This window comes from Trichosurus vulpecula, chromosome 2 (assembly GCF_011100635.1).
Source record: "Trichosurus vulpecula isolate mTriVul1 chromosome 2, mTriVul1.pri, whole genome shotgun sequence".
Lineage (NCBI taxonomy): Eukaryota > Metazoa > Chordata > Mammalia > Diprotodontia > Phalangeridae > Trichosurus > Trichosurus vulpecula.
The window spans coordinates 403,557,850-403,579,574 of record NC_050574.1 but is presented as its reverse complement, the minus strand read 5'-3'; the positions used below and the strand labels follow the sequence as shown (position 1 = coordinate 403,579,574).

Below are 21,725 nucleotides of genomic sequence, written 5' to 3'. Positions count from 1 at the left end.
CTGACTTTATTTCCCAAATCATAAATTTTACTGCCACTATATGTACATATCTCAAATTTTCCTTGCAGATAGGTGAATAAAGCAAGGAGTCTGAAGTCACGAGGATGAGTTCAAATTTGGCCTCAGATAATTCCTTTCTGTGCGTCCATGAGAAGTTACTAAACCTCTGCCTGTATCAATTTCTTCAACTGTTAAAAGGGGATGACAATGGGGTATACCTCACAGAGTAGCTGTGAAACTCAAATGAGATTATATTTATAAAAATGTTAATACAGTGCCTTGGAAATAGTAGCTATTCAATAAATAACTATGCCATTTTCTTCCCCTTCCTACTCTACATACCTATTTTGATTATTTCCACTTTTCCTCAATAGGCAAGTTTGACATCCAGAGTAGACAAAGACTAATTAAAGCATCTAGACTAACACAAAGTATATTATTATCATTATTATCATTAACAATAATAATAATAATAAATACTAGCAATAATTTATATAATGTTTTATGATTTACAAAGCAATTTATATATTTTATCTCACATAGAGCACATATAAACTTTAGTTTCCATAAAATCCTATGAAGTACAATTTGTTACATGTTGGTTCTATCTTGTGCTACACTAAACAAATGTGGTTGCTAAAGTAGCACAATTTTATAGAAAATTGTGTTAGTAAGTCCAATGCCATGGACATCATACATATTATAGTGAGTTTTAAGTAATTAAAAATAGAAAATACAAAAGCACAACACAATACAAATAAAAAAAATACTCATGGGGAAGTTGTGAATGTTTAAGCCCATGCATACAACTTCTCTTAGAGCCAAAAGTATGGCTGTAAAGAGGCATTATACTCATCATACTTGGAAAGTTTGAACAATTATAAAGCAATATATGGTGAGCTTTCTTTTCCTCCTTTATTTCCTCAGAAATGGAGACCTTCTAGAATTGTCTAATTTCCCATTATTATTAATTCTATTGTCACAGGATCATTTTTTCTCAAATTTTAAAGTATAATCATATTTTTCTTCAAATTAAGTTTCCTTACTTTATTATAGTCATTACTATCAAGTATGTTTATGCATTTCATAAATATATTGTAATTATGAAAGGGCTATCTCTTTTTTTTGTCTAAACAATATTTTTGTCATGATCCTGTGGAGCTTTCAGCCATGGAATATCACTTTTTCATAAGTTTCAGATAATCTGAATGTCACTGGAGAAACAAATCATAGAGGCACATTGAATATAATATATTCACAACCAAGAACTGTAAAAGAGAAGTAAAAGACTTCTTTAAAAAAATTATGATCCGGAAAAGGAGAGGGGTAGGTCATGTTAAGAAATAATAAATGATAATTAATGGAAACTTCTTGAACCAAATTGAGCGTATGTGATGTCAGTATATATGAAAGAATGTCCTGGCCTTTGTTCAGATGCTGCCCTACAAATAATTTAAAGGAGGATGAAGACAGGGGCCGTAGAGAGTGAGAGGGCATGGAGTACTGTAATCTGTATCTACAGAGGGATTACCCATATCTATGAGATGAGAAATCTATTAAAGTACTGACTTGTGAACAGCATAAAGATTAGATTTTCAAGCAGGGAACTGATCTTAGTCAATATGGCTTTTAAGAATAACAATTTTCCCTTTTCCGTCTCCAGGAACCGCAGAGAGTGCAGCCCCCACCATGTCGGCCCACCTGCAGTGGATGGTCCTTCGGAACTGCTCCAGCTTCCTTATCAAGCCTAACAAGCAGACGTACAGCACCGAGCCCAACAATCTGAAGGCCAGAAACTTGTTCAGCTACAAGGGGCTGATCCACCGGAAGACGGTGAGCACTGAGCTGGCCACCAATGGCAAGGGCATAGTGGTGGTGCTGAAGCGGAGGGCGGGTCAGAGGAAGCCTGCCACTTCTTATGTGAGGACCACAATCAGCAAAAATGACCGGGCCACACTCAACAGCCTCCGGCACATCATCCGCAAGAATAAATACCGGAAAGATCTCCACATGGCCGCTTTGCACTGGGCCAGCGCCATCTTTCCAAGCAAGAAGTCAGTGGTGGTGAAGAAGAAGCGAACCCGCCTACCCAAGAGCACCTAAGGTGTCAGGCCTGCCTTTGGCTAATAAAGTCAGACTGTCCAACCTGTCAAAAAAAAAAAAGAATAACAGTTTTCACAAGCTAATTTATTCAAGCTAAAATCATTATCCTCCAATTTAAAATAAAACCTGCAGACAGAAGCAAATGAATGTACATGCAACCTATTCTCTATTTAAAGGCCTAAGTTCATTTGCTAGCTTTGATTTATATGACACTGGCCCTCACAACAGGGGACTGCCATACAAGATTAATGGTGTTGTAGCTAGCTCAGTGTGACAGACTAGTGCAGGTGCACTCAGGCACAGCTGTTTTGGTGGACTAGCAGGTCCCACACTCTCCTAGTTGGAGACTGGAGGAGCACAAAATTATCAATTGGAAGCTAGGGAACTTTGGGAACCAAATTCCCCAGATTCAGCACTGAAGACAAGTAAGAAAAAGGAATATATCATCCTCACCTTGTAAATTTAAGATGAAGTACTCATACTTATCACCACCTGTTCTGTTGTTTGTTTTTTTTCCCCTTGGGAAACTATTTTACCATGTATCATTAACTAGAATTCTCAAGGTTTCAGGTATTTTTTTAACTTTTACTAAATACAAATTAAGTTGCTTTCCACAAATTACAGTAATTAATAGGTTCATAGAAAATTATAAAAAGAAAAAAAATGCTCTTAGTTTTGCAGTTCTCTATCCACTTTGGATGAAGGAACGGACTTTATTTCAACTCTGATTTCTAACGCAAAAATTGTTCCACTTGGAAAAGACAAACAGCCATTACTTCTATTGTGGAAACTTACCATCATCAGCACATTTCCAATATCAATTGGATGCTACTATTAAAGGATTTTATTGTACTTTTTTTCAAACAGATTACATGACAAAGAATGAAGCCTCCACATCTTAAATAAATTTGGCTAAAGGCAGACAAAAAATCATAAGGTCATAATGAACAATCAGTTAAAACAGAGACATTTCTCAAAATGGTCTTAAAAGAGCTATATTCTGAAATTTTCTGCCCCTTTTATAGCTGATAACACACAAACTAGTCTATTTTCATTATTTGCAATGGTTATATTTTATAAAGTCATCACAAAGATTGAATTGTTGAATATTGAACTTAGGGGAAATATCTGCTTAAATTTCTGCAAACTTCTGATCACAATATTCATTTAAACACTTTCTGTAGCAGTGTCATGTCCAGATCAGCAAACCTCCCCTTCGTTTTTCAGGATGTACAATATGTGTTTTTGGTTCGTTAAGAGTGAACTATGGCCAATAGCACTATAACTCATGCCTGAAGGAAACTTCTAACACATGTATTTGCTCTATAAAAGGCATCACAGCCTTCTTGCACTTAGGAACTCTAGGCAACACTTTAATACTGCATTTGGGGTCCAATTTAAATAATGAAACCACCAATAAATAAAACACAAAGAATACAAAAAGAAAGATAGCACTGAATGAATTGTGAAAAGGATATTTGTTTATATTATGAAAGCTTAAACAAGAAGGCAGAGTGTTGCTACTTTTGACCTCAGCTGGGTATGTATATATCTGTCGACTCAAAATTCCCATGGTGAAAACACCATGAGTATTGATTTTGGGGCTAGAGTAGGCAAATTCGCAAATATAGAATCTGCCAATATTGAGGATTAACTATTCATTTAATCTTTGTTGTAACTGGTGATCTCATTTATTCTATTTTTCATTGCTTAGTTTCATTTTAATGGATTTAAATAAAAATGCATTTGGAAGTGATTGTTTTATTCCAGAAATTAAAACTAAATTAATTTTTTAAATCATACTATTTTAATTCATATAACATAAAGTCCCTTTATAGAGGTATCAAGTGTACTTAATTTGGGAAATTAAACTGTTTCCATATTGTCCTCCTTCATAATGTTACCTTGTCCAGATCTACTTTTCTCAATGGAAAATGTTAGCCTCCCTTGGGTCTTTGTTTCTGTACTCTGTGACTCAAGAAATTATTTGGTCTGCTAAAAACTAATATTCCTTCTTGGAGGAAAACATCTCCAAGTTTCCTTTCACAATCTGTATTGAAATGAATCTTATCAAAATAGACATTTAAGATGAACTCACCAAGATGTGTTTGAACTGGAGCAGCCTAAAACCAATAACAATTTTGACTTGATTTTTAACACTTTTAGCTATATTAGAACCTTGACCATTATATGCTCTCTTTTATGTACTCTTTTGTACACAGATGTAAAACACTGTTCTTTTGTTATAGGTAGAGGTATTTGGAAAAGATAATAATTCAGATTATTTTTGAAATACTGCCCTAAAGGGAAGCAGGAAGCATATGGAGAAAGATTCTTGCAGTGTGTGTTTTGGTGAATGGCTAAGAACACATTCCTAAGGGATCTGGAAAGATGTGAGTACAGTTTTAAAGTATTACTTTGATGTTTTAGAGGGAATAACATTGTCTTCTCTTTACTTTTTAAACTCAGTATTTTTGTGACATACTTATCTGGTGTAGCTATATGCAACACTGATGAAAAGGTGAACTTTTAGGTTATAACTTTTAGAGAATTAGCACCTCCCAGAGACATAGCTGTGTGTGAAAAGAGGTACATAAGGGATTTATTCTAAATAGGGCTCTTTGTAATGTATACTGTGATTGGTTGAAATTGAGGGGAACTCTACCTAGAAGATTCTCCTGAGAACTAAAATCTGAGCCCCTCACTATCCAAAAGTGTCTGGGGGAAGTTGGAACCAGGTATTGTCTCATTCCATGGGCCGCCTGAAACAGTGTCCTCGGTATCTTCCACAAAAGTTGAGACTAGAAGGAGGGTACCCTGGGTACCTGCAAAGAAGCAAATTGTGTGTGTGTGTGTGTGTGTGTGTGTGTGTGTGTTGAGTGTGAGCTGCTACAACAAGACATGGTAGATGTCAGTCCTCAAAAGGTAAGGCTTAGTCATCAGTCACTTCACTCATCCAGGCCCAGTAAGCCAGTACTTTCTTGCCTCCCAAAGCAACACTGAAACCTTACATTGATGTACTTTGCTAAAAATTCTATTTGTACCCTTCTACAAGAACTGTCTTGGATGAGATAATGAGGGAACACATTTTTATTAAGGCCATAATTTCCTACCTCCTTCTTCTATCAAAATGTTCAGTCACTTTGCTCCTATGGATAGGTCTTCCTTCCAAGACACTGAGGAAAAGGGGACACTCCCATGAGACACACCCTTTGTAATCCCTTACCTATCTTCCACACACAGCAAGGGCAAAACCAATTAAGCACAGAAAAGTATCACCTCAGCCTAAGCAGGGTTGGTCAGTTAATTCCTGCTTGTATCACTTTTGAGTCTTGCTCATCCCCTGCCTCTAGTAAGCTCTTAGATAATATGAGAGTAAGAGGAGGCGAGGGTTTCCTGGGTTCATGCTTAGGAGTGGACACTGATGATGATAAGGGGAAGAGATAGGTGAGTGGAGAAGGGTAACTCACCCTCTACAAGTCCACAATCCTGGAGTCATAATCAAACTAGCACCCAGTTAGCAAAAATAATTAGTTAATGTTTTGTTGTTGCTGTTTTTGTTGAGTTGTTTCAGTAACGTCCAACTCTCCATGAAGTCCTTTTAGATTTTCTTTGCGAAGATATTAAAGTGATTTGTAATTTCTCAAGGTCACACAGTTCTTATGTTTCTGAGGCTAGATTTAAACACATGAAGATGAGTCTTCCAGATTCCAAAACCATTACTCTGTCTATTGTACCACTATAATCCCACACCTATCCTCTCTTTCAAACTCTTAAGAAAAAAAAAAGTCATTTATAATCCATGCCTCACTTTTGCTCCTTCCATGCCTTTCTCAACCCTTTGAGGACAACTTATCTCTAAATCATCACATAATTAGAACTTATCCCTTCAAATAAGGCTCACTTAATAGGCAAATATTACAGTCTTTTCCCTTTCTTCACTGTTCTAGAACTTGCTATAGTTTTTGAAAATTGTTGACTACTGGGAGGAGCCAAGATGTTGCTGTGAAAGGAAAGGATTACTGGAGGTCTCTCAGAAATTTTGTCAGATACCTCTAAAAATGAATCAGAGAAGATTTGAGAGAGTTAGAAGCCACAAGTAGACTGAGTGGGGCAGGAGCACCAGGTGTCCAGAACAGGCACCAAACCACACTGACCTGGAAGAGCAGAGAACTCAGCCAGTGCTGTAGTCTGGGAGAGGTCCGGGAGTGCACTGGGCTTGTGAAATGCCACAGCAGGAGAAGACCCAGGGCATAAGTAAGGGCTATGGCAGTGATTGATCCCCAGGCCTCTCTGCTCAGGACAGGAGCCTATCAGAGCTATGGGAGACACCAGTTCAGGGCCTTGGTGTGAGCAGCTGTGTGAGCAGCTACCACTGAGGCCTCCAGCCCACAGTCTACAGGTTTGAAACTCACCTTCATGAACTTCCAGAAGCCATGATGGATGACCAGGTAAAATGGCTCTCATCCCTCCCTTCTTCACACAGATAATAATCCTTCAGGAGAAACCTTGAAATAGAGGAGCCAGAAGTGGAGCTTCAATAGTCTTTCAGCTAGAGAAGTTGGAGAGAGGGTCCTTGTGGTGGTGGAAGGAGACTAGTGCAAGAAGAGAGGTGTCCCAGCAGACCCCACCTCAGCAGAACAGCTGGAGGTCCTGATGTTCAGGGGGTGAAACCAGCAATGGTCAACACCAGAACCCGCGACATGCCTTCTCAAACCCAGGGGAAGTGGCAGAAAACAGTACGGACACTGGCTGAGACCACTTAAGCTATGGAGCAGCCAGACCACCCCTCCCCCACACCTCATGAAACCAGAAGCCACAGCACACAAAGCCAGGGAGCCCCGAAGCAGAGATCCACTTTAGAAGCCAAGTGGAAAAAGTCCATGAAAAAAACCAAACAAACTAGAAAGCCAAAGTCTGTTGATTCCTGTTATGGAGACAAGGAAGATCAAAATACCAAAACAGAATAGCACAGCATTGACACAATACCCGCATCTTAAATTGCAAAAGGGACTGTGAAGTGGTCTCCAGACCAAAAAGCATTTCCAGAAGAACTCAAGGAGAATTTTAAAAAACAAAGTAGAGAGGTAAAAGGAAAAAATGAGAAAAAAATGGAAAAAAATCACAGATAAGAACAAATCTTTAAAATGTAAAATGGGTGAAATGGTTAAGGAGATTCAGAATATAAACGGAGAAAATGTCTCCTTGAAAAGTAAAATTAACCAAATGGAAAAGGAAGTAGAGAAGCTAAATGAAGAAAACAATACATTAAAAATTAAAATTAGGCAAGTAGAAGCTATTGACTCTAAGAGATACCAAGAATTGGTCAAACAAAATCTAAAGATGGAAAAAAGACAAGAAAATGTGAAATACCTGATTGGAAAAATAACTGATCTGAAAAATAGATCCAGGAGAGATAACCTAAGAATTATAGGTCTACGTAAAAGCCATGATAAAAAAAAAGAGTCTGGACAGTATCTTCCAAGAAATCATCAACAATAACTGTCTGAAGGTTCTAGAACCAGAAGGTAGAATAGCACAGAAAAGAATTCAGCGATCACCCCCTGAAAGAGATCCAAAATTGTAAACTCCAAGGAATATTGTAGCCAAATTCCACAATTATGAGGTCAAGGAGAAAATACTGCAAGCAGCCAGAAAGAAACAATTAAAAAATTGCAGAACTACAGTCAGAATCACACAGGATCTTGAAACTTCTACAATAAAAGAAAGGAGGAATTGGAATATGGTATTCTGGAAGACAAAGGAGCTTGGACTACAACCAAGAATCAACTACCCAGCAAAATTGAGCACAATTTTTCAGGCAAGGAGATGGACATTCAATGAAATAAGGGAATTCCAGACCTTCCTGATGAAAAGACAGAGCTCAATGGAAAATTTGATCTTCAAATATGAAACTCAAGACAGACAGAAAAAGGTAAACACCGGGAAAAAAATGTTATTCAGTAAGGCCGATTATTTTACATCCTTATATAGGATTACATTGATATATGTGTCAGTCTTGGGAATGGTGCAGTAATTGTGACAATTGAAAGGGATATACATAGACTGAGGTTGTCAGTATAAAGTAACTGATATGATGATAAAAAACATACTTAAGATGTATAAGGGATGGTTCTGTTAGAGGAGGTAAAGAGGAGGTACAAAAGGTTAAACTATGGCACATGAGGAGGCGCAAAAGCATAGATGCAAAGAAGGGAGGGAGAAAAGCAGTGTTTGAGATTTTCTCTCAACAGATTTGGTTCTAGGAGGGAATAACATACTCTGATAAGTATAGAAATCAAATATGTCTTACAAGCAGTAAGAGGAGAAGGGGGAAAGAAAAGGGGGGATGGACAGAAGGGGGGAAGAAGCAGCAAGGGGAAAAGGTTAAGATAAGGCAGGGTTGTCTTTAGGGAGGGAAAATTGAGGAAGAAGTGGTCAAAAGCAAAACTCTTTTGAGGAGTGGAAGGCAAAAGGGAGAACTGAAGGCATAAACAAGGGGGAAATAGGATGGAGAAAAAGACATAGATAGTAATCGTAAGTGTGAATGTGAATGGGATGAACTCTCCCATAAAAAGGAGGTGGATAAGAGAATGGATTAAAAACCATAATCCTAACATATGTTATTTACAAGAAATATATTTGAAACAGAGGAATACACACAGGGTAAATGTAAAAGGCAGGAGCAGAATATATTACACTTCAGCTAAAGTTAAAAAAGCAGGTGTAGGAATCCTGATCTCAGACAAAGATAAAGACATGATAGTTCTAATTAAAAGGAATAAGGAAGGACACTATATGTTCCTAAAAGTCACCATTGAAAATGAAGCAATATCATTACTTAACATATATGCACCAAGTGGTATAGTATACAAATTCTGACACCAGAAGTTAAGGGAGTGACAGGAAGAAATAGACAGCAAAACTATACTAATGGGGGACCTGTACCTTGCTCTCTCTGAACTTGATAAATCTAACCTCAAAATAAACAAGAAAAAAATTAAGAAGGTGAATAGAATTTTAGAAAAGTTAGATATGGTAGACCTCTGGAGAAACCTGAATAAAGATGCAAAGGAATATACCTTCTACTCATTGGTACATGGAACATACCCAAAAACTTATTTGCAATAAAGGATTGTAGAAAGATAAACTAAAAATTAATTGGAAATTAAATAATCTGATGATAAAGAATGAGTCACATAACAAATCATAGATACCATTAATAACTTCATTCAAGAAAATGACGATGGTGAGACAACATACCAAAACTTATAGGATGCAGCAAAAGTAGTTCCTAGGCAATGTTTTATATCTCTGAATGCTTATATAAACAAAATAGAGAAAAAGGAGATCAATGAATTGGGTATGCAACTGAAAAAGATAGAAAAAGAACAAATTGAAAATCCCCAATTAATACCAAATTAGAAATACTGAAAACCAAAGGAGAGATTAATAAAATTTAAATCAAGAAAACTATTAAACTAATAAACAAAACTAAGAGCTGTTTTTTATGAAAAAAAAATAAAATAGATAAATGTTTGATTAATTTGATTTTAAACAAAGAAAGAAGAAAATCAAATTTCCGGTAACAAAAATGAAAAGGGTGAATTCACCTACAATGAAAAGGAAATTAAAACAATAATTAGCAATATTTTGCCCAATTGCATGCCCATAAATTTGACAACCTTAGGGATATGGATGAATATCTACAAAAATATAAATTGCCCAAGTTAACAGAAGAGGAAATAAAATACCTTAATAACCCCATCTAAGGGCCAGATGGTTTTACATGTTAATTCTATCATTTAAAGAACAATTAATTCCTCTACTTAATAGACTATTTGGGAAGATAGATGAAGAAGGAGTCCTACCAAATGTCATTTTATGACACAAATATGATAATAATACTTAAACTAGGACAAGTCAAAACAGAGAAAGATAATTATGAGCCAATTTCCCTAATGAATATTTATGCAAATATTTGAAATCAAATATTTGCAAAAATATTGCAGCAACTTTTCACGAGCATAATACACTGTGCCAATGTGGGATTTATTCCAGGATCCAAATTTGGTTCAATATTAAGAAAACTATCAGCATAATTGATCATATCAACAACAAAACTAGCAGAAACCATATGATTATCTCAATAGATTCTGAAAAAGAGCATTTGACAAAATACAACATCCATTACTATTAAAAACAATGGAAAGCATAAGAAGAAATGGAGCTTTCCTTAAAATTATAAGTAGCATCTATGTAAAACTATCAGCAAGCATTATACGTAATGAGGAAGCTAGATGCATTCCCAATAAGACCAGGGGTGAAACAAGGATTTCCATTATCACCCCCATTATTCAATATGCTACTAGAGATGTTATCTTTAGCAATAAGAGAAGAAAAAGAAATTGAAGGAATTAGAAGATGCAAAGAAGAAACGAAGTTATCATTCTTTCCAGATGATACCGTGATCTGCTTAGAGAATCACGTAAAAAAATACATGAAATAATAATAAACTTTAGCAAAGTTGCAGTATATAAAATAAACCCATATAAATCATTGACATTCCTATATATAATCAACAAAGCTCAACAGCAAGAGATAGAAAGAGAAATTACATGTAAAGTTACTGTAGACACTATAAAATATTTGGGAGTCTACCCACCAAGACAAACCCAGGGCCTACACAAACATAATTGCAAACACTTTTCACACAAATAAAGTCAGATATAAATAAATGGAAAAATATCAGTTGCTCACAGGTAGGTCACGCTAATATAATGAAAATGACAAGATTTCCTAAATTAATTTACTTATTCAATGCCATACCAATTGAACTACCAAAAAAAATTTACAGAGCTGGATAAAATAATAACAAAATTCATCTGGAAGAACAAAAACTCCAGAATATCAAGGGAACCAATGAAAAAAAAATGTTAGGGAAGGTGGCCCAGCCATACCAGTCATCAAACTGTACTATAAAGCAGCAGTCATCAAAATGAATTGGTATTGTCTAAAAAAGAGAGTGGTAGAGCAGTGGAATAGATCAAGTACACAAGACACAGAAGCCAATGACTATAGCAATCTACTCTTTGATAAAACCAAAGAATCCAGCTTCTGGTTTAAGAATTCATTATTCCACAACAACTGCTGGAAACATTGGGAAATGGTAGGGCAGAAACTGGGCATAGACCACCATCTTACACCGTATACCAAAATGAAGTCAAAATGGTTTCATGATTTAGGAATAAAGGCTGATACTGTAAGCAATTTGGAAGAGCAAGGGATAGTTTATCTGTCAGATTTATGGGAAAGAGAAGAATTCATTACCCAACACAAGATAGAAAGTGTTAAAACATACAAAATGGATAATTTTGATTTTGCTAAATTGAGAAATTTTTGTATAAACAAAATCAATCCATAAAGATCAGGAGGAAAGCAGAAAATTTACAGAAAATCTTTACAACCAGTGTCTCTGACAAAGTGCTCTTCTTTAAAATATACAGGGAACAGAGGCAAATTTATAGGAATACAAATCATTCCACAATTGAGAAATGGTCAAAGGATATGAACAGCTGGTTTTCAGAGGAAGAAATTAATGATATCCATAGGCATATGAAAAAGTGCTCTGAATCACTATTGATTAGAGAAATGTAAGTCAAAACAATTATTAGGTAGCACTTTTTTCCTGTCAGATTGACTAACATGAAAAAATAGGAAAATGATAAATGCTGGATAGGATTTTGGAAAATTTGAGCACTGTTACATTGCTGGTGGAGTAGTGAATGGATCCACCCATTCTGGAGAGCAATTTGAAACAATCTTTAAAGGGCTATAAAAATGTGCATACTCTTTGTTCCAGCAATACCATTTCTAGGGCTGTATCCCAAAGAGATCATACAAGTGGGGAAAGGACCAGTATGTAAAAACATATTTATAGCAGCTCTTTTTTGGTAGCATAGAGTTGGAAATCAAGGGGATGCCCATCAATTAGAGAATGTCTAAACAAGTTGTGGTATATGAATGCAATGGAATACTATTGTTCAAAAAAAGTGGGAAAGATAAGGACTTCATAATAACTTGGAAAAACGTACGTGACCTGATGCTGAGTGAGGGGAACAGAACAAAGAGAATATTGTATACAGCTACAGTTATATTGCTTCTCTGATGACTAACTTTGATAGACTTATCTCTTCTCAGCAATACAAGGTTCAAAGACAGATCCAAAGGACTCATGATGGGAAGAGCTATCTACATCCAGAGAAATAACTATGGAATGTGAATGCAGATTGAGGCAAACCATTTGTTCTCACGTTTTTTCCTCCCCTTTTTCTGGTTTTGTTTCTTCTGTCTCATTATTCATTCCATTGGTCATAATTCTTCTTTACAACTCAACTATTGTGTAAACAAGTTTAATGCGAATGTACAGGTACAACATGTGTCAGAATCCATGTCATCTTGGTGTGGAAGGTGGGAGGGTAGTGAAGGGAAAAAAATTTGGAACTCAAAAACTTGTAGAACTGAGTGTTGTAAACTAAAGATGAAAAAAGTCTAACAAATATTAAAAAAAAAAACTTGAAAAAAATTGTTTACTATATATTCTTTTCCATCCTCCTCTGTCTGAATATTTTCTCCTCCTTTCCTGTGATATCATTTGATCTTCTATTCTTTTTCTCCTACTTGGCATTCTATAATGTCTTCTTTGCTGTATCTTCACGGAAGTTCCTTCAATCATGGAGTCCCTTTATGGCTATAGGAGAGTGGAGTTGTACAGAAGATAATCCTTATGTATGTGGGTGATGGCCTAAATTGAAAATAAAAGGATATTCAGGGAACAGTGATGGCATCATGGAGCATGCTTAATGGTCCAGAGCTTAGCATAATTTAGTTAGAGGAATACCACAGCACATGGGGTCTCCCATTGACAAATGGAGTGGTTGAATCTAAGTGAGAACATGAACCCCCTCTAAAGATTACTGCACTGTGCTCCATGTTGGCTTATCTCAAAAATGTATTTTCTGCTTTTCTTTTGTCCACCCTTCCCTAATGGAGTTTGCACATACTTATTTATTCATTTATGTAGCCATCTATTTATTTGTTTGTTTGTTTATTTATTTATTTATTTATTCGTTCATTCATTCATTTATTCATTCATTCATCCACCCATTTATTTATTTATTCATTCATCTATCTATTTATTTATTTAGTTATATATCTATTTATTTAATCATTTATTTATTTATTTATTCATTCATTCATTCATTTGTTCATTCATCCATTTATTTGTTTATGTGTTTGTTTCTTTTTTTATTCGTTCATTCATCCACTTATGTATTTATTTGTTCATGCATCCATCCATTTATTTATTTGTTTGTTTGTTTGTTTTCTTTCTCTGTGTTGACTCTTCCTGATTTAGGTATTACTACCATATTTGTGTCATAAAAAGAACTTGGTAGGAATCCTTCTTCACCTTTTTCCCAAATCATCTATGAAGTACAGGAATTAATTTTTCTTTAAATGTCTGATAAAATTCACATGTAAAACCATCTGGCCCTGGAGATTTTGCCTAGGGAGTTCATTGATGGCTTGCTCAATTTCTTTTTCTGGGATGGGATTATTGAGGAATTTTACTTCCTCTTCTGTTAACCCGGGAAATTCATATTTTTGTAGATACTCATCCATATCCCTAAAGTTGTCAAATTCATGGACATACAATTGGGCAAAATAATTACTAATTATTGGTTTAATTTCTTCTTAATTGGAGGTGACTTCATTCGTTTCATTTTTGATACTGGTAATTTGGTTTTCTTCTTTCTTTTTTAATCAATTTGACCAAAAGATTATCAATCTTTTTTTTCATAAAACCAGCTCTTTGTTTTATTTATTAATTCAATAGTCTTCTTGGTTTCATTTTTGTTAATCTCTCCAGTGATTTTCAGTACCTCTAATTTGGTCTTTAATTGGGGATTTTCAATTTGTTCTTTTTCTAGCTTTTTCAGTTGCATGGCCAATTCATTGATCTCCTTTTTCTCTATTTTATTCATGTAATCATTTAGAGATACAAAATTTACCTTAAGAACTGCTTTTGCTGAATCCCATAAGGTTTGTTATGTTGTCTCATTATGGTCACTTTCTTGAATAAAGTTATTAATTGTTTCTCTGATTTGTTCTTTGGCCCACTCATTCTTTAGAATTAGATTATTTAGTTTACAATTAATTTTTAGCTTATTTTTCATTGGTTTTTCATGACAAATAATTTTTATTGCATCGTGATCTGAAAAGGATGCTTTGAATACCTCTGCCTCTCTGCACTGGATTCTGAGGTTTTTATCCCCCTAGTATATGGTCCAATTTCGAGTATTTTCCATGTACCACTGAGAGGAAATTGTATTCCTTTTTATCTCTATTCAGTTTTCTCCAGAGGTCTATCATATCTGCCTTTTCTAAAATTCTGTTCTCCTTCTTAACTTCTTTCTTGTTTATTTTGAGGTTAGATTTGTCTAGTTCAGAGAGGGGGAGGTTGAGGTCTCCCATTATTATAGTCTTGCTGTCTATTTTTTCCTTTAACTCCATTAACCTCTCCTCCAGGAATCTGCATGTCATACCACTTGATGAGTATATGTTAAACAATGCTATTGCTTCATTGTTTATGGTGCCTTTCAGCAGGAGTTATTGTGCTTCCTTATCTCTTTTCATTAGATCTATGTTTACTTTTGCTTTGTCTGAGATTAGGATTGCTACCCCTGCTTTTTTTTTTTTAATTTGCTGAAGCACAATACATTTTACTCCAACCTTTGACATTTACCCTGTGTGTATCCCCCTTTTTCAAATGTGTTTCTTGTAAACAGCATGTTGTAGCATTATGGTTTTTAATCCATTCTGCTATCTACTTTGGTTTTATGGGAGAGTTCATCCCATTCACATTCACAGTTACGGTTACTATCTGTGTCTTTTTCTCCATCCTATTTCCCCCTGGTTTATGCTTTTATTTCTCCCTTTCCCCTTCCACTCCTCAACAAAGTTTTGCTTTTGACTGCCACTTTCCTCAGTTTGCCCTCCCTCTTTATTCCCCTCCCTTGTCTTACCCTTTCCCACTTGCTACTTTTCCCTCCCTTAGGACCACCCCCCTCCTTTTTTCCCCCTTTCCCCTCCTACTGACTGTAGGACAACTTAGATTTCTATACCTAACAGGGTATGCTATTCTTTCTGGAACCAAATCCGATGGGAGTAATGCTCAAATGCTGCCCTTCTCCCTCCCTTCTTTCCCTTTACTATAATATGTTTTTGTGCCTCTTCATTTGATGTAATTTACCCTTTTCTACTACCTCCTTACCTCTTCTCTCAGAACCCTCCCTTTACATCTCTTAATTATGATTTTATCCTTATATCAGTTATTTTATACACATTTCCAAAGTCTATGTGTATCCCTTCCAATTATCACAATAGCTGTACTATTCTCAAGATTGATATATATATATATATATATATATATGCACATACATATATATACACATATATATGTACATATATATGTATAACATACATAAGATGATATAATACTATATAAAGATGTAAATAATTTGCCCTTATTGATTAATAAGTTTTGTGTATTTTTTCCCCATTTACCTTTTTATGTCTGTCTTGAGTTTTGTGTTTGAAGATCAAATGTTCCATTGAGTTCTGGCGTTTTCATGAGGAAGGTCGGAAATTCCCTTATTTCATTGAATGTCCATCTCCTTCCCTGAAAAAAACTTGTGAGAGAGCTCCTATAAGACGCTGTTTTCACGTGTCCTTCTTGGCGCCGCCCCGCATGAAGCTTGTTTTCACAACAGGTCCAGATTCCATCTGAGGTATATGGTATCTGAGCTAAACATTTATTTTCTTGATGTTATCCCATTGATTTGTCAATTATTTTCTCAATTCTACTTTAATGGAAAGCTTATAAATTCACAGACGAGTACTCATGAGTCATGCCAGTGGTTTAAGAACACTTCTTTCAGTAAGATTTATTTCAAGTTTTAAATATTTATGGAAGGTTATGAAGAGACAACCTTCAGTTTACTTTTGCCAGAAATTATCTTATTGATACTGTGGATAAATTTTTTTTTTCTAGTAAAAAAAATGAAGAACTTCACAAAATTCACAGATTTAGACCAACTTTCACTTTAATGATGAACTTAAGGGAAGGACTTATAAAGGAAAATAAAACTAGGTCAAAAATAAAATTTATAAATCATCAAGAGATAGTTGAGCTGGATGATGTAAGTGCTACTTTTATAATCCAGTATTTTATAAATATTTCCTTGAATAAAAGCAAAACTTATAAGTCATTGGATATGAGAAAATTGGGGCAGCTAGGTGTCACAGTGAGTAGAGCATCAGCCCTGGAGTCACAAGGACCTAAGTTCAAATATGGCCTCAGACACTTGACACACTTACTAGCTGTGTGACCTTGGTTAAGTCACTTAAGCGCAATTTCCTTGCCTTCCCCCAAAAAATGTATATGAGAAAGTTTAACCACATCATATTAAAAAAATGAAATCTGGAGATAGTGGGTGAATAACATTTGAGTCATTTTAAAATCTTCTCTGTGAAGTTAGTTCATCAACTGCCTGGAGCAAACATCAAATTTAATAACTATTTTTAAAGAAAAAATGAAATTATGTTGTGAGAAATTGTGTTAGCCCTAACCTGAAGTGTTTAAAGAAGTTTTTGACAGAGAACAAAAAAGAAAATGGAGAAATGTAAACATACTGAATGTGACTATCATAATCCATGCAGAATTTGATTAAAAATGCTACACAAGTAGAGGAAAAAATAAAAAGTAAACTGCTTCACTCAAAATTAAAATATGAGAGTCCAAAAGAAGTCCAGTTTAGAATACAAACATATTTGTGAAATGCTATGGTGGAAGTTGAAATCATAATATGTCAAAAAAAAGTAAATAAAAGTTGAAGGAAAAAAATGAGATCTTAGTGTCAATAAAACTAGTCAATTCAGGACAAAAATGAATATGACCAAAAGACAACAAAATATTATGAAATGAACAACAGATTTTTGTGTTCCTATTGTGGTATGAGTTATTCAGCAATGAAATACAAACCATAATAGAATTATAGAATCTCAATATTTAATGACTCATGGGAGAGGATGTGTTTATTGCATTTAAGATGATGAAGTAGTGAAAAAATAATGCATCTGTACAAGACGGTGAAAACAAAATCATGATATAGCCCATACAATTTCAAAGACACTAAAGGGTATATTTCAACAAATCAAAATGAAGGAAATATTCTGAGTGGAAAAAAAATCATAGATGAAATTATTTCCCCAAAAAGTGGCCAAGGACATTTAAATTACCAAAACATATGTATATTTGCACCAAATTATTATGTATGTGCTCTATGTAAGGAAATGGACTTTTAAAAATGGTTTTCTACATTAGATGATTCAGGTGTGTAAAACATATAAAGACCTTTGATCTACTGTTTATTTTCTATCAAATATCAAACATTATTTGGCTTCATTGAATTAAGAATAGCTCTAAAGTTTCATCCCAAAGAAGGTCATTTTTAGATTATACAAAATTCTATGATACATGGAGATAACTTGGTTCCATGATATCCTAATTGTCATAAGTTCACCAAAAGCCATCACAGTTGTCATGGTAGATATCCTGAGTAAGAACCAAATAGAGGAGGAATTTTCCATTGAATTCTCACAATTCTTCCTGATTGCATATAATTCTGTAACAATAATAATCACTGTAATATTATAGAGCTTACTGAAATCAATGTCCATTCAAAAGCAATCCAAAGCATTCAAAATTAAAAACAAGGCAAAATGAATAAAATAAAATGATAGATATATGTATACAATATGTTGGATATTCCCGAGAAATCTGAAGTTCTCAGGAAGAAAAAGCTATTTTGTGTCTTTTTTAGCTTGTATTTTTAAGTAAAGTTTAGTCATTCATTAATAAAAACCAGTTGAGTTAAATTTTCAGGTCATTATGATGAACCAAAAATTGTCATTTATGACTGAATATTCAATGAATTTATCTGATTGCACATTTTTATGGTTATTTTTTTAATTAACATATTTAGTTTTCAGCATTGATTTTCACAAGAGTTTGAATTACAAATTTTCTCCCCATTTCTACCCTCCCACCCACTCCAAGACGGCGTATATTCTGGTTGCCCTGTTCCCCAGTCAGCGCTCCTCTCTGTCACCCCACTCCCTTCCCATCCCCTTTTTCCTTCCTTTCTTGTAGGGCAAGATAAATTTCTACGCCCCATTGCCTGTGTATCTTATTTTCTAGTTGCATGCAAAAACATTTTTTTTGGGTTTTGAACATCTGTTTTTAAAACTTTGAGTTCCAAATTCTCTCCCCTCTTCCCTTCCCACCCACCCTCCCTAAGAAGTCAAGCAATTCAACCAGCCGCCATCTTGGCTCCGCCCCCTGATTGCACATTTTTATGAAATGTTCTCTGTACTGCCAGGAAGAAATCCAAAATAAACAAATGTAAATGAAGAATATATATTTCCTATTGCACAAATTATATTTAAGCATAAATTGAATAATTAAGTCACTTAAATTGAATTTATTTCTCAGAATAATCATTCAGATAGACAGTGACATGGGACTAAAATCAGTGGAAGGATCTCTGTTGGATTTAGGAAATTACAAACACTTTCTATGATTCCAATCTTGCTTCCATCTGAAGCTAAACTTTTTAACACAAATATTTTCCTATTTATACTATATGAAAAATATGTAATACCACAATCTCTAGAAAACAAAATGGCAACACAAAGCCCCTCAAATTTCAGGAAACACAAAAGTTAATGTGAAGATGTGCATTGGATATGTCCAGGAATACACTGGTCAACTTCATAAGAGTAAAGAGTGAAATTCTTGTTCTGGCTTTGAAAATTTTCTTATACAGTGTGTGGATACTCATTGACATATATTTGACACTTCGATTAAGCCACGCTGAGGAGCAAGGGCATCACCAAAGATAACACATTGTAGATTTCAAATACATATCTTTGATGGAAAAATATCAATCCTAGCAATCCAGCTAAGTAGTGTTCTGTGATATCTCCTTTATACTTCTCAACTAAAATCCTTGAAAAAGACATATCCAGTTAGTGCTTTCACTTCCTCTCTGTTTACTCCATTCTAAACACTATCAAGCTTTGTTTTTAACTTCATTTTGCAAATGAAACTGAAATATTCAGTTACCAATGACATCATTCTAAAATTGTATATTTTAATAGCATTTTATTTTTTTTCACAATTGAAGGTAAAAACAATTTTTAATATACGTTTTTTGTTTTTAAATTTGAACTCGAATTTTTCTCCTTCTATCCCTCTCTTCGAGACAGTAAGCAACTTGATATAGGCTACACATGTGTAATCATGCAAAGCATTTCTACAATAATCATGTTTTGAAAGAAAACACAGACCAAAAATAAATACGTAAATAAAGTGAAAAATGTCAATCTGCATTAAGACACCATCAGTTCTTTCTCTGGAGATGGAGAGCATTTTCATCCTGAGTCTTTTTGCATTGTTGCATTCCTGAGAATAGCTAAGTTATGCACAGTTGATCATAATACATTTTTGCTGTTTCTGTGTACAATGTTTTCCTGGTTTTGCTCACTTCATTTTGCATCACTTAATGGAAGTCTTCTCAGAATTTTCTGAAAGCATCCGGCTCTTCATTTATTACAGCAAAACAAATTCCATCATAATTATATACCACAATTTATTTAGCCATTCCCTAATTGATGGGCATTCTCTAAATATCCAGTTCTTTGCTACCAGATAAGAGCTGCTATAAACATTTTTGTACGTATAAGTCCTTTTCCTTTCTTTATCTCTTTTGTGATACAGACCTACTAGTGGCATTGCTAGGTCAAAGATATGCATGCTTTTATTGCCCTTTGGGCATTGTTCCAAATTTCTCTACAGAATGGTTGAATCAATTCATAATTCTATCAACAATGCATTAAAGTCTTGTTTTTCCAACATGCCCTCCAGTATTTGTCATTATTCTTATCTGCCCTATTAGTCAATGTAATAGGTATACAATAATACATCAGAATTGTTTCTAACTGAATTCCTCCAATCAATAGTGACAGCATTTTTTCTCATGGATATAGATAACTGGAAATTATTCATAACTTTAATCACTTATCAATTGGGGAATGACTCTTTTTATGACTTTCATTCAGTTATCTATAGGTTTGAGAAATGAGGCCATTATCAAAGAAATTTTCTTCAAAATGTTTTTACAGTTACTATTACAAACATTATTACAAACTCCATCCTATCCTCCCTCCCCCATTTATTGTATTTTCTCTCTCCTTTCACCCTGTGCCTCCTCAAATGTATTTGAGTAAGATTTTGCATAACAGACATTTCTATATCCAGTTTATTATGTATGTTATTCCCTCTTTGAGGCAATAAGATGAGAGTAAGTGTCACTCACTCCCTCCAACCGACTGCTTCCTTTACACTGTTAAAACATTTTCTTCCCTCTTTTAGGTGAGTTAATTTACCCCATTCTATCTCTCCCTTTCCCTTTCTCTCAGTAAATTCCCCTCTCACCTCTTAATTTTATTTTTTTTTATATCATCTCTTCATACTTGACTCACACCTCTTACCTCTGCCTACATATACTCCTAACTGAACTAATAATGAGAAAGTTCTTGCTAGTTACAAGTATCACCTTCCTATGCAGGAATGTAAACAGTTTAAATTTATTAAATTCTTTATGATTTCCTTTTTCTGTTTACTTTTTCAGGCTTCACTTAAGTCTTGCATTTGAAAGTCAAATTTTCTATTCAGCTCTGGTCTTTTCATCAAGAATGCTTGAAAGTCCTCTATTTCATTGAATGTCTATTTTCTTCCTGAAGAATTACATTCAATTTTGCTGGGTAGGTGATTCATGGTTGTAATTCTAGCTCTTTTCTACTCCAGAACATCATATTCCAAGAGCTTTGATTCTTTAAAGTAGAAGACACTAAATCTTTTGTCATCTTGAGTGTGGCTCCACACTTGAATTGTTTCTTGCAATATGTTCTCCTTGACCTGGGAGCTCTAGAATTTGGTTAAAATATTCCTTGGCATTTTCATTTTGGGATCTCTTTTAGGAGGTGATTGGTGGGTTCTTTCAATTTCTATTTTACCCTCTGATTCTTGAATATTGAGGCAATTTGCCTTGATAATTTCATGAAAGATGGTTTCTAGCCTTTTTTTTCAATCATGGATTTCAATAATATAGTTTTAATTCTTAATAATTTTAAATTATGTCTCCTGGATCTATTGTTCAGGTAAGTTTGTTTTGTTTTGTTTTGTTTTCCAATAAGATACTTGACTTTGTCTTCTATTTTTTTCATTCCTTAGGTTTTGTTTAATTATTTCTTGATTTCTCACAAAGTCATTAGCACCCATTTGCTCAGTTCTAATTTTTGAAGAATTATTTTCTTCAGTGAGCTTTTGAACCTCTTTTTTCATTTCACCAATTCTACTTTTTAAAGGACTATTTTTCTTCAGTGAATTTTTGGGCTTCTTTTTGTATTTAGCCAATTCTGCTTTTTAAGGCATTCTT

General features: G+C 34.5%; 1 protein-coding gene across 1 annotated transcript; it reads left to right on the top strand.

The window, feature by feature from the left end:
- The first annotated feature begins 1,689 nt into the window (after positions 1-1,689).
- LOC118840141 (60S ribosomal protein L28-like) lies at positions 1,690-2,103 on the top strand. The gene has a single exon (XM_036747647.1). It carries the CDS (start codon positions 1,690-1,692, stop codon positions 2,101-2,103), a length of 414 nt encoding a protein of 137 aa, XP_036603542.1.
- The last annotated feature ends 19,622 nt before the right edge of the window (positions 2,104-21,725 follow it).